At 43.8% G+C, this 13,841-nt stretch overlaps 1 protein-coding gene across 1 annotated transcript in view; it reads right to left on the reverse strand.

Moving 5' to 3' along the window:
• Window positions 1-13,841, reverse strand: part of pde10a (phosphodiesterase 10A) — a 258,340-nt gene that overhangs the window by 136,654 nt on the left and 107,845 nt on the right. Inside the window, 1 exon segment of the mRNA XM_063055068.1 lies at window positions 11,339-11,388. Coding sequence (XP_062911138.1) covers window positions 11,339-11,388 — 50 coding nt within the window.

Here is a 13,841-nt window from a genome sequence, read left to right on the forward strand (position 1 = left end):
CAGTTGTGGCTTTGGGCCTGATCAGTTACAGTCTCTACCGTGGAGACTCGGCCCTCGGCCTTGGTCATTCTAGTATCAAGATTTTTAAGCTCCAGTGTGTGGTTTTGGAGTGTTAGAGAGAGTGGAGTCAGCTTCTCTTCCATCATTTTGGATATGTTCTCTGTAATTTTCTGAATTACTTGACGAAAAGCAGGGTCCAGTGTGTTCGCAGAACTAGCAACGGCTAGCTCACCAGCCCCGGGCAAGCGCTCTGTGCAGTCCGTCTTCGTCATCTTTTAAGTACTTTCCGATGGCATGGGGAACAGCTCAAAAAATACTCATCAATGCTCATGTTATTAAATCTGACACTTGGGCATTTAAAAAAAAGTTGAAACGGATAGGTTTATATGCAAAATTATCAGTGTTGCGGTGCTGAGCTCAACAAAGCAGACCTTTCACTGCACCGCCATCTTGAAAACCTCCAAAACTCTTATTGTTAATGGTTGTACTTCAAATTCAAATTTGCTATTGTTACAAAAGTCTTCTAAATTCCAGCGAGTACAGGCCCAGAGCCTTCAATCGCTGCTCATATGATAAACCTTTTCATTACTGGCATCATCCTCATGAACCTCCTCTGAACTTTTCCAATGTCAGACCATCCTTTCTTAAATAAGGGACCCAAAACTGCTCACAATACTCCAAGCAAGACCACACCAGTGCCTTATTCAGCCTCAGCATAACATCCTTGCTTTTATATTTTCGTCCTCTTCAAATGAATGCTAACATTGTATTCACCTTCCTCACTACCCATTCAACTTGCAAATCAACCTTTAGGGAATCCTGCACGAGGACTCCCCAATCCCTCTGCACCTTAGATTTTTGAATTTTCTCCCCATTTAGAAGAGTCTATGCTTTTATTCCTTTTACTGAAGTGCATGACTATACACTTTGCGACACTGTATTCCACCTGCCACCTCTTCATCAATTCTAACCCAAGTCCTTCTGCAGCTTCTCTGCTTCCTCAACACTACCTGCCGTTCCACCTATCTTCGTATCATCCACAAACTTGGCCATAAAGCTGTCAATTTCATCATCCAAATCATTGACATACAACGTAAACAGCAGTTTCAACACAGACACCTGTGGAACAAGTAGCCAAACTGAAAAGGACCCCTTTATTCCCACTCTTTGCCTCCTGCCAATCAGCCAATGCTATATCCATGCTCGTATCTTTCCTGCAATACCCCAAGCTCTTATCTTGTTAAGCAGCCTCGTGTGCGGAACCTTGTCAAAGCCCTTCATCCACCAATTCTCCTTTGTCTACCCTGTTTGTTATTTCTTCAAAGAATTCCAACAGATTTGTCAGGCAAGTTTTTCCCTTTTAGAAAACCTTGCTGACTACCACAAAAGCACATCCTTAACAATCAACTCAAACATCTTCCCAACCATTGAGGGTCAGGCTAACTGGCCCATAATTTCCTTTCTTCTGCCTCCTTCCCTTCTCAAAGAGTGGAGTGACATTTGCAATTTTCCAGCCCTCCAGAAACATTCTAGAATCCACTGATTCTTGAAAGATCTTTACTAATTTCTCCGTAATCTCTTCAGCTACCTCTGTTAGAAACCTGGTTGCAGTCCATCAGGTCCAGGTGACTTATCTACCTTCAGACTTTTGAGCAAAATACTTATTCAGTTCATCTGCTGTTTCCTTGTCCCCTGTTACTATCTCTCCAGTGTCATTTTCCAGCAGTCCAAAATGTACTCTCGCCTCTCTGAAAAAAATTTGGGTATCATTTTTGATATTATTGGCAGCTTACCTTCAGAATTCATCTTTCCACCCTCAAAATCAACTACCGTTCATTTTTTAAAAACTCCCAATCCTCTATCTTCCCACTGATTTTGTTCTATTATATTGTGGTGACCCACTTTCTGGCACCCACGAACCGGCTCACGAAACAGCGCGCGCAGGCAGAGGGCTGGCAGCAAAAAGGGCGCCAGGCCATCTTCACCAGCAGGGGGAAAATCCCACGCGCAGAAAGGGTCTGGGAATATGCATTCCCCACAGTAGTCCTGCCCAGGGAGGGCGGGAACAGGAAGGCTTTAAAGCGGGTCACGAAGCTTGAATAAATCTTTTTCATCGCAACTCTAACTCACCGACTCCGTGTGGTTATTCTAGCGCTGTGTGTAGCACATTGCTACAATTGGTGACCCCGACGGCCCAAACGATATTTGGACCAGAGATGACCGACGCTGCATCTGTTCACGCAGTTTCGTTAAAACTGCCAAGCTTCTGGACGCTGTGACCCTATTTATGGTTCGAACAAGCAGAAGCACAATTCCACATTCGGCAGATAACCTTGGAGTCCACTCGCTACTACTACGTGCTGAGCTCCCTTGACCAGGAGACTGCTGCACAAGTTGAGGAGTTTATACAGTCGCCCCCGGAGGACGGCAAATACACAGCATTCAAAGCCCTGCTCATAAGGACTTTCGGACTCTCACGGCGCGAACGAGCACGCCGCTTAATGCACCTGGATGGTTTGGGAGACAGGCCGCCGTCAGCATTAATGAACGAGATGCTGGCCCTGGCTGAAGGACACAAACCCTGCCTCATGTTTGAGCAGGCGTTCCTAGAGCAACTCCCCGAGGACATATGCCTGCTGCTGTCCGACGCAGATTTCAGCAACCCCCGGGAGGTGGCAGCCCGAGCAGATGTGCTGTGGAATGCCAGGAAAGAGAGAGGGGCATCCGTCGCACAGATCACCAAGCCGCGTACCCAACGACAGACCAGACCAGGCCCAGCAGCAGAGCCTACAAAACCCGGCGACGGGAGTGAGGAGCCCAACGAACAATGGTGTTTCTACCACCAGCGGTGGGGCACAGAGGCCCGTCGCTGCAGACCGCCCTGCAAATTCCCAGGAAACGCCAGGGCCAGCTGCCGCTGATGGCTATGGCGGCTGGCCATCAGGACAGCCTCCTGTATGTCTGGGACAAACAGTCGGGACGCCGCTTTTTGGTCGACACCGGAGCGGAGATCAGCGTCTTACCTCCAACGAGTTACGACACCCGCAACAGAGAACCGGGACCCACCGAGGGCCGCTAATGGCAGCACAATACGAACCTACGGCACCCGCACGGTGCGGCTACAGTTCAGCTCCAGCCGGTTCACGTGGGACTTCACACTGGCCGCCGTGGCCCAACCACTGCTGGGGGCAGATTTTCTACGAGCCCACAGCCTGCTGGTCGACTTGCAAGGGAAGCGATTAGTCCACGCCAAGACTTTTCAAACGTTCTCCCTGGGTGAAGCACAGTTGCCAGCCCCACACCTGGACTCCATCACGCTGTCCGACGATGAATTCACCAGGGTCCTGACGGATTTCCCATCAGTACTGACACCGCAGTTCATGGCAGCCATGCTCAGACACGGAGTACAGCACCACATCCCGGCCCAGGGACCACCCCTCCACGCCTGTGCTCGAAGGCTTCCCCCGGACAAGCTCCGACTGGCGAAGGAGGAGTTCAAGAAGATGGAGGAATTAGGGATCATACGACGGTCCGACAGCCCATGGGCCTCCCCCCTTCACATGGTGCCCAAGGCAACGGGGGGCTGGAGACCATGCGGTGACTACCGCAGACTGAACGAGGCTACAACGCCAGACCGCTACCCTGTGCTGCACATTCAAGACTTCGCAGCAAACCTACACGGCGCAAGGATCTTTTCCAAGGTAGACCTCGTCCGGGAATACCATCAAATCCCTGTACATCCGGACGACATCCCCAAAACAGCACTTATCACCCTGTTCGGACTTTTCGAATTCCTCCGAATGCCGTTTGGTCTAAAGAATGCCGCACAGACTTTCCAGCGGCTAATGGACGCAGTGGGACGCGACCTGGACTTTGCATTCATCTATTTGGACGACATCCTCATAGCCAGCAGTAGTCGACAGGAGCATCTGTCCCACCTCCACCAGCTCTACTCCCGCCTGAGTGAATTCGGCCTTACAATCAATCCAGCCAAATGCCAGTTCGGACTCGACACCATCGACTTCCTGGGCCACAGGATTACTAAAGACGGGGCAACCCCGCTGCCCGCCAAGGTAGACGCGGTCCGCCACTTCCCCCGACCCAACACAATCAAAGGCTTGCAGGAATTCGTGGGTATGGTGAATTTCTACCACCGTTTCCTCCCCTCAGCAGCCCGAACCATGCGCCCCTTGTTCACTCTAATGTCGGGTAAGGGCAAGGACATTACCTGGAACGAAGAGGCCGCAACCGCTTTCGTTAAATCCAAAGAAGCCTTGGCAAACGCCACAATGCTAGTGCACCCCAGAACGGACGTTCCTACTGCCCTCACGGTGGACGCATCCAACACAGCAGTCGGTGGAGTGCTGGAACAACTCATCGAGGGTCGCTGGCAACCCCTGGCGTTCTTCAGCAAACACCTACGACCACCCGAACTCAAATACAGTGCTTTCGACCGGGAGCTATTGGCACTATACCTGGCAATCCGGCATTTCAGGTACTTCTTAGAAGGTAGGCCCTTCACCGCGTTCACAGACCACAAACCGCTTACCTTTGCGTTCACTAAGGTGTCCGACCCCGGTCGTCCCGCCAGCAGCGACATCTGTCCTACATCTCCGAGTACACGACGGACATCCGGCATGTCTCTGGAAAGAGCAATGTCGTGGCAGACGCACTTTCCAGACCTACCATACAGGCCCTGTCCCAGGGGGTGGACTATGCAGCGCTGGCAGAGGCACAGCAGGCAGACGCTGAGATCCCCAGTTACAGGACTGCAGTCTCCGGTTTGCAGCTCCAAGACCTCCCCGTAGGCCCAGGTGAGAGGACCCTACTATGTGACGTAGCTACTGGCCAACCCCGCCCCGTCGTCCCAGCAGCCTGGCGCCGGCGGGTGTTCGAATCCATTCACAACTTAGCGCACCCCTCCATCAGGACAACTGTCCGGCTGGTCTCCAACAGGTTCGTGTGGCATGGACTTCGTAAACAGGTCAGTGAATGGGCCAAAACGTGTATGCAGTGCCAAATGGCCAAGGTGCAGCGGCACACCAAGGCTCCGCCGCAGCGGTTCGAACCCACCCACCGGAGGTTCGACCACATCCATGTGGATATCGTGGGGCCCCTGCCAGTGTCACGAGGAGCGCGGTACCTCCTAACTATGATAGACCGGTTCACCAGATGGCCAGAGGTAGTCCCGCTCAGCGACACCACCTCCGAATCCTGCGCCCGAGCACTGATCGCAACCTGGGTAGCACACTTTGGGGTACTGGCCCACATTACCTCCGACAGGGGCGCCCAGTTCACCTCCAGCCTGTGATCGGCTATGGCCAGACTTTTAGGAACACAGCTACACCACACAACTGCCTACCACCCACAGTCGAACGGACTAGTGGAGCGCTTCCACCGTCACCTGAAATCGGCTCTCATGGCCCGCCCGGAGGGGCCTAACTGGGTGGACGAACTTCCCTGGGTCCTGCTCGGAATCCGCACGGCGCCCAAAGAGGATCTACACACCTCGTCGGCCGAGTTGGTGTACGGCGCGCCCCTGGTCGTCCCAGGAGAGTTCATACCAGCCCCAAGGGGGCAAGAGGAAGAACCCACAGCAGTCCTGGACAGACTACAGGAGAGCCTCGGTAACCTGGCCCCCATACCCACTTCACAGCACGGACAGAGCCCGACCTGCGTACCCAAAGACCTGCAGAACTGTAAGTTTCTTTTTGTACGACGGGGCGGACACTGGGCACCGCTACAGTGGCCCTACGAGGGGCCGTTTAAGGTGATCAGGAACAATGGGTCCACGTACGTGCTGGACATTGGGGGGAGAGAGGAGGTTTTCACGGTGGACCGACTCAAACCGGCCCATGTAGACTTGGCACAAGTGGTCCAGGCTCAGGCACCGCAGCGCAGGGGCAGATCTCCCAAACAGAGGCCGATCCAGACTGTGGACATTGGGGGAGGTATCACCGGTTCTGGGGAGCGGGGGGGGGGGTTATGTGGCGACCCACTTTCTGGCACCCACGAACCGGCTCACGAAACAGCGCGCGCAGGCAGAGGGCCGGCAGCAAAAAGGGCGCCAGGCCATCTTCACCAGCAGGGGGAAAATCCTGCGCGCAGAAAGGGTCTGGGAATATGCATTCCCCACAGTAGTCCCGCCCAGGGAGGGCGGGAACGGGAAGGCTTTAAAGCGGGCCGCGAAGTTTGAATAAATCTTTTTCATCGCAACTCTAACTCACCGACTCTGTGTGGTTATTCTAGCGCTGTGTGTAGCACATCGCTACAATATGCCCTTTCTTTTGCTTTTACGGCTTTCACTTCCCTTGTTAGCCATGGTTGTGTCAACCTGCTTTTAAAATAGTTCTGATTCTTAGGGATGTATCTATCCTGTGCCTTCTGAATTGCTCCCAGAAACACCAGCCATTGCTGCTCTGCTGTCATCCTTGCTAGTGTCCCTTTCCAATCAACTTTGGTCAGGTCCTCTCTCATGCCTCTGTAATTCCTTTACTCCACTGTATTACTGATATATCTGACTTTAATCCTCCCTCTCAAATTGCGGAGTGAATTCTATCATATTATTATCAGTGTTATCTAAGGGTTCCATTATCTTAAGCTCCCTAATCATATCTGGTTCACTACATGACACCGAATCCAGAATAGTTGATCCCCTAGTGGGTTCAACCAGAAGATGCTCCAAAAACCATCTTAAAGGCATTCCACAAATTCTCTCTCTTGGGATTCGCATCAACTTGATTTTCCCAATCTATCTGCATATTGTGGACAAGGTGCCACACATGGGGCTACTGCAGAAATTAAAAGACATGGTATCAGAGAGTGCGTTCTAGAAAGGATTAAAAACTGGCTGTCACATAGAGAATAAAGATTTGAAGTAAATGGCTCCTTTTCATACTGGAAGGAGGAAACTAGTGGAGTACTCTCGGGATCAGTTCTTGGTTCTCATGAAAAACCTGGAAGAATGAACAACATGGAAGTTTTCCAAATTTATCAAATTTATGAAAACAGGTGGTAGGGCATGCTGTGATAAGGATACAGTAATTCCGCAGAGATTTAAATAGATCGAATGAGTGGGAAAATACCAGGAAATGCAAGATAAACAAAAGGTAGATTATTGTCTAAATGGAAAGAGACTGAAAGTGAGTGAAGTACAGAGGAATCTATGAGTGCTAATGCATGAAAGGAGTATTGGCAGTGTGAAGTTAAGATGGCACTAAACTGAGACTCCTTCGCTTGTATCTTTGGAAACAGCTGTATTTCCATCTTTAATATCTTTATTTTTCCCTTTCAGGGTTCTTTTGAAGACCCTCACCTGGAGTTACACGCTGACTTCAGTCCTTTGTGGGAATTGGACCCCTTATCAGGTTTCAGGACTGGCCATTGTTCAGCACGCCAAGGGTTCGGCCTGACAGTCCAGCTCAGATTTGGAAGCCTAAGATCTCAGGGCTCTGGGGATGGGCGGTGTCACAGCAGGAAACTCGGTGTTGTCAGGGGAGTCAGAAAATCTACTGCTGTGGGCCCAAAGACCCGGGATCTTTGCGATCTTCAGGCACAGAGCTCGGAAAAAGCAACGTAACTGACTTTTAACATCGTAAACTAGCGAGTTGTTTGTTATGTCTCTTTGCTCACTGGGAAAATGGAGACACCCTCTTCTCCCTTATTAGGGAGAGAACCTGCAGGATGTCGAATGCTGGTGAAACACGAAGTCTTTGGGGGTAACTGCAAGTCTGTGTCTTTGCTATTGCTTTGCTCACGCTTGAGTGCTTGCTGACGGTGCTGATGCTTGCTTGCTTTTTTTTTGCTGGTGGGGGAGGGGGGACTGTTGCTTACTGCCACTTACACGCGGGAGGGAGAGAAACTGGCGGGGGGTGGACTTTGGGGTTCTTACGTTTAACTGTCGTTCATTCTTTGGGGCACTTCTCTGTTTTCATGGATGTTTGCGAAGAAAAAGCATTTCAGGATGTATATTATATACATTTCTCTGACATTAAATTGGACCTTTGAACCTTTGAAACATAAAATGCCAACAGGCAGGTCAACAAGCAGTTAAAAAGTCAAACGACATTTTGTCGTTTAGTAAAAAGGGTTTGTTTGTTGGCTGGTGGTGTGGTGGCATCCACACCAGATTTTGAGGTGAGTGCTCCTGGGTTTGAATCTAGCTGGCTCCTTGCATGCTTTCCATCCATGCAGGGTTGAGTGTCAAGCTAGCAACTCAGCCTCATTAAAAAAAAGACAAAAGTGCGAAAGAAACAGCCAAATTGCTACCTTATGTGCCACAGGGCACAGAGAGGAACAATTCAATTAAAAAGAGCTTGGAGTTTAAAGTAAGGAGGTTTTGTAATTGCACAAAGCGTTGGTGAAATTTCACTTGGAATACTGCATACAGTTTGGAATGTAGAAGACTGAAGTATCTTTGACCTAAAGATGGCATGATGGCCATACAGATCAAGTAAAAACTGAAGAACTTCCCAGCTTTAAGGCCATAGCATTTTAGGTTGGGGCACATTAAGCACTTATTCTAAGTATTTCTTAAATGTGATGAGTTTCCAGCTTTGGTGCCCTTTTTAATCTTTGCTATTTCAATCAATGTACATGCTGCTTTTCTCTATTAACATTAGGTAATTCTGATTACTAAAGTAAACTTGCCACACCAATATCCTTTCAACAAAAAAATGGGAATAAAATGGCATACACATTGAACCAATAATTCAGCTATGCATTTACTTGGGAGAGTACGAAGACTGATGACATTAGAAGAGATCAAAAAATATTAAAACACTTATGATAGAAAGTAGGGAGGTAATTGATAACATTTGGAAAGAGTAACCCATGAGTCTAAGTAGATTACATTCAAATATATTCAAAGGAGTTAAGGAAGAGATAGCAGAGGCAAATATTTGGAAAAGATCAAGCGACAGTTAATTCTATCCCTACTCTCAATAGGAAGAAAGTACAAAGAATCTATGGGCCGGTTAATTTAATATTGGTAATACGGAATACGTTGGTATCATTGCTCAAAACACAAACAGAGAAAAAACATCCTCAAGCCTTAATACAAAAATCTGAAGGAATTTTTACTAGGAATTTTTGCTTGTTTGGCCCATCAGAAGCTTTTGAAATGGTTGCAGAGATAACAGCATGGAAAATGCAAAAGATGTTACAAGCATATCTTATTAGAAGTCACGGTGGATACTAAGGTTGCATATAATTCAAGAGAGAAATTCAAAATGGATTGCAAAATATTGATAGAACAAAACACAGAGAGCAGAATTAAAATTAAAAATTCAAACTTAAGGAAGCAGGAATCCAAAATTGCAAGTGTTTCCTAAGTAGAACAAAGGATTGTGCTTGATCTGACCTACTGTATGTTGTCACTGACAGCACCATTCATAAAACACATTTGATTTGAATATAAACATGCTCAAATAATGCTCAGGACCCACTGTGTGGACACTCAACAAAGTGGAGCAGTCTTTGAACATCAACTAAACCTCAGATCGATCCCATCAACTGCTTTTAGTTGTCTCCAGTAATCAGAAATTAACTAGAATACATCGATATAACTTGTGGATGGTCCAATAGCTTCAATGAAAAGTTATTTAGTGACTTTTCTAGTGGGTTACTTACAAATAGTGAGCCAGATAACCTCTTCACAAAAAATATTTTTTTTCACTATTTTTTATTCTGTTAATAACAATACACTAAGCTGCTACTTAAATGCATAAATTAATACTCTTAATAGAAAGAAAACATTTGTTTCTAATATACTCCTGGATTGTAAATATTAATACAAATTAGAAATGTATTTGTATACAGAACAAAATATTTCACTGGGTCAACTACTGCTATTTATCTAATTTTTTGTCAGCTATGATATAAAGACACTTTGCCTGCTTTGAATTTATGAAAAATCATTAGATTGGATTAGATCATGCTTAATACGATCCATTGCTTGCACCAACTGCTCATGCTTTTGCTGTGGCAGCACTTTGTTTTAATGGCCAAATGTCCTCCAGGCTTGCTTTTGTGACTATTCTGCAAAGCAGATCTGCCCACAAACAGTGAGGTGGTGGATCCTTTGAATTATTTTTGTACATCTCTGATGACAAAAGCTCATTGATCTGACATTTTAAAGTTTCCACTGAGATTTTTGGTGTTTCCAGTATTTGCTATTTCTCAAATTTGCTTTTTCAATAATAATCACATTATTTTTAAGAAACAAAATTGATGATATAGGTGCTAATAATGGATCTAATTAATGTAAAATACAAGTTAAACTACTGGATGTTTTACTGAGTTCTGAAACTGTGTGTAGTATTAAAGAATTCCTACACTTTAGTCCAGTGATAATCAAATTAGAACAATGTATTATTCTCTTAATGAAAAGGAACATCATTAAGACTTACTATCAATCAAATTTAAAATGTGCTTTGTTTAGTTTCTGCTTTTGAATAACATTTAAAACCAAACATATATTCTTTTGTCAAGGGATATTTAAAAAAATATTACAATGAAACATCACTTCCCGGTAGGTAGTCAAAATTATTTTGAATTGTAGTAATAGATTTCTTGAGAAGGAATGTTAATGTGGATTGTGGTGTGGTACTTGTAAACAATGTAGAAATACTCTGCAAGACAAAGATCAATTGTATGCTCTAGATTCTCAGACCTTTCACTTTCTTGATACGATAAAATGTTAAGTAATTGTGTTCTTTCAGCATCTCACTGCTGCTACAAAGGTCAAATATGTTATCAAGTATGACATGGCATCAAAGTTGTTGCAGGTAAAATTTCCTTAAGTGAATTTTATGTTTTACTACTCCTTATTTTGCTTGTACTGTATATTACAAAGTTTTATGTCAAAATTGGTGTAATAATGCAATAACTTAAAACTCCAAATGATGAATAGCATTAATTCAGTATTTTAACCTGGCTGTGGTGGAGGGATTTTGTAATATCAAGCTTAGTGACGTTCAAATCCTAAAAATAGATCTCAAAATGTGCAAGCCTTCCTTGATATCAGTGAAATGCTATGTAGATGGGAGTCACATTAGCACAATTATTTCTTAAAATAGTTATAGAATAATACAGAACCATTAATTTATTCAGGTGAAGTTTGGCTAATATCTAAACAATTCACAATGACTGGCATCCAAGGAGGTTTAGGACTCAATTTACTTCTAAATCTCTACTCCAGCTCATGTCAGGTAACAGCAATCGCAAAACTGGCTTCCTACCATACAGCCATATCGATACTGCCATGGGAAAAGAATGCAGCCATTGGTTTCAAAAACATTACCATGTTCTCTCAGCCCACATGCTGAGCAATACTCACATTGCTGCCTTCTCCCAAGAAATAAAGCGCAAATGTGTCAGCATCGGTGGCTGTGAACAGTAACAGAGAGAGCAATTGTTATTGCAATGTTGAAAGGTGTAAATAATTAGGATAGACACTTACTGTACTTAACAATAATTTATAGAAGGAATGAATAATGCATTCTGAATTTCCATTTTATTGAACAATTTCTAATATGAACAAAAGCAAAATTTAAAATTGCAATCAATGATCAATTTTCCTGCAATTCTTTCAAAAATTAAGAAAAATGAAATAGAAATCTTCAGTGAAAACAAACCAAAATCAAACTATAAGCAGTGCAAATGCAAAAAATGCCACAGTATAAAAACAAAGTATAAAATCACATAACTGTTCAATGCCACTTAATTCAGAAATCAGAATTTTGAGAAAAATATCCATCTTGCAGTTCCAGAAGAGGCTCGCTCAATTTCAGTGGCAATACAAATGTAGAAATTTGCTCTAGAAATTTAAAATGTCAGTGTTTTCTTATTTTTATTATTTTCCTTTGATAATACTTGTACCAAACCCCCACCCAGTGAATTTTGCGTTTGCAGCAGTGTTATTTGTAGCAAGCTGCAGATATCCTCTCCAGTATTGTGAAAAGGCAGCACGAAGAATCATCCAAGTCCATTTTCATAGAAAATAGAAAACTGAAAGGTGAGTGACCTTTAGATAAGAAATTTCAGGTTGAAAAGGATTTGTAATGTTTGAGGGCTGCCAGGGGGATGAAATAAATGTTGTTGTTTGTAATTCTACTTGGACTTTATCTGTGGACATTTTTATAACAATTGAAGGAAATTCAGTAATAAGAAAGTCAAATGGACATTTAATCTCATCTGTCAAGTACACTAATTTTACAATTATTTGCTTCAGTGCATTTTGAATAACAATCTTTCATTCTATAGCTAATTGCTAAATTATTACAAATCTTTATGCTCTAATTAAATCTTCCAAGCACAAATTTGAATAATTATTTCAACTTATACTCTTTTACTACCTAATATATTTTCAAGTAACTATCTGAACTTTAAACCTTTTTGGATTTTGCAGTATTACAATATACTGTTTAACATCAAGAGGAAAGGTAAAGTTTTACTTTAACATCTTATGTCAAATATTGTTCTACTGACAATGCAGCATTCTCTTCTACACTTAAACAAAGCCACGGCTTTCTACTTGTGGGACGTGGCTTGAATATGATAGAATCATATAGCACAGAAATAGGTTCTCAGGCTCAACAAATTCATTTCGACTATTTGACACTTATTTACACTGGCTGCATTTTTTAATCTCTTGCCCTCACCCCATTCCCATGGATATTTGCCTCAGATTCTCCCACACACTTACAAATGGTTAATTGGCCATTACTGAATGCCCCCCGATCAACAAACTGCTCAACCGTGGAAATGGGAAGAAACTAGACAAGGAGAACTATCAAACTCAGCACAGAACTTTCAAACTCGGCACAGACGGCAATGGAATGCAAGACTGAACCTGATCTAGCAACGGCTTCTGACTTCCTGATTCAGAATGCACAGCACTGTGCTAAGTCTTACACCAATTCAGACAAGGATACAATTTGGAGAAACCAATGGGGAAAAGACAGTAACATGATTCTGTAATTCCACTCTCGCAACTAAATCTCACATGTCACCACCTCTTGATGATTAATATATCAAAGTGATACAGAGATGAACATTTTCACTTTTTCAGCCAGTTATTAAAGGAAAGAATGTACACTAAAATAACAGCATTTCTAATTGTCATCTGTAATATTTTCTTGAAATTTACCAAGAAACAGATGGGATAAAACTGTGGTCCCTTCACCATTCATTCCACAGGGTAGTTAATTTATAATTTATAAATTCATATGGGTCTGATATCATATACAGAATCTCAAATTTCTTCCCTTGAAGGATATTAGTAAACAAAATATTTTTAATTACAACTTGATGGCTTTGTGGTCACCACTACTACATTTAAATTTACTTTAAATAGAAGTTCAATATAAAGTATAGAACAGTACAACACAGGAATGGGCCCTCTGGCACACAATGGTTTACGAAAACAATTAAGTTAGCAATCAAATGACTAACTGAACTATTATTCAGTTGAACAGTCACATTATTCAGTCACCTGAATTTAGACTCCCTGGTTAGCCCTAGTTCATCTGTTCTCAAAGGCACTTGAATGTGCAATTGCAAGGTGATAATGAAACTAAAGTACTAACATTTCTTGGTCAGAAGCAAATAGCCAAAAGAAAATTTTCAAACAGTGGTTGGTACTGACTTATTACTGAGTTGAGGAAGTTTATCCAGTATCATCACAAAGTAGATATTTGCTGACAGGTCCAACCTACATATTAAATATAAGAGATAACATGGATCCCAATCAAAAAACTGTAATTCTAATGATATCATTTTATACTCCTGGGGATAAAAATAGTTGGAGCACAATTTACATAAAGTAGTTGGGGAATTAC

The sequence above is a fragment of the Mobula hypostoma genome, chromosome 8, assembly GCF_963921235.1.
Source record: "Mobula hypostoma chromosome 8, sMobHyp1.1, whole genome shotgun sequence".
NCBI lineage: Eukaryota > Metazoa > Chordata > Chondrichthyes > Myliobatiformes > Myliobatidae > Mobula > Mobula hypostoma.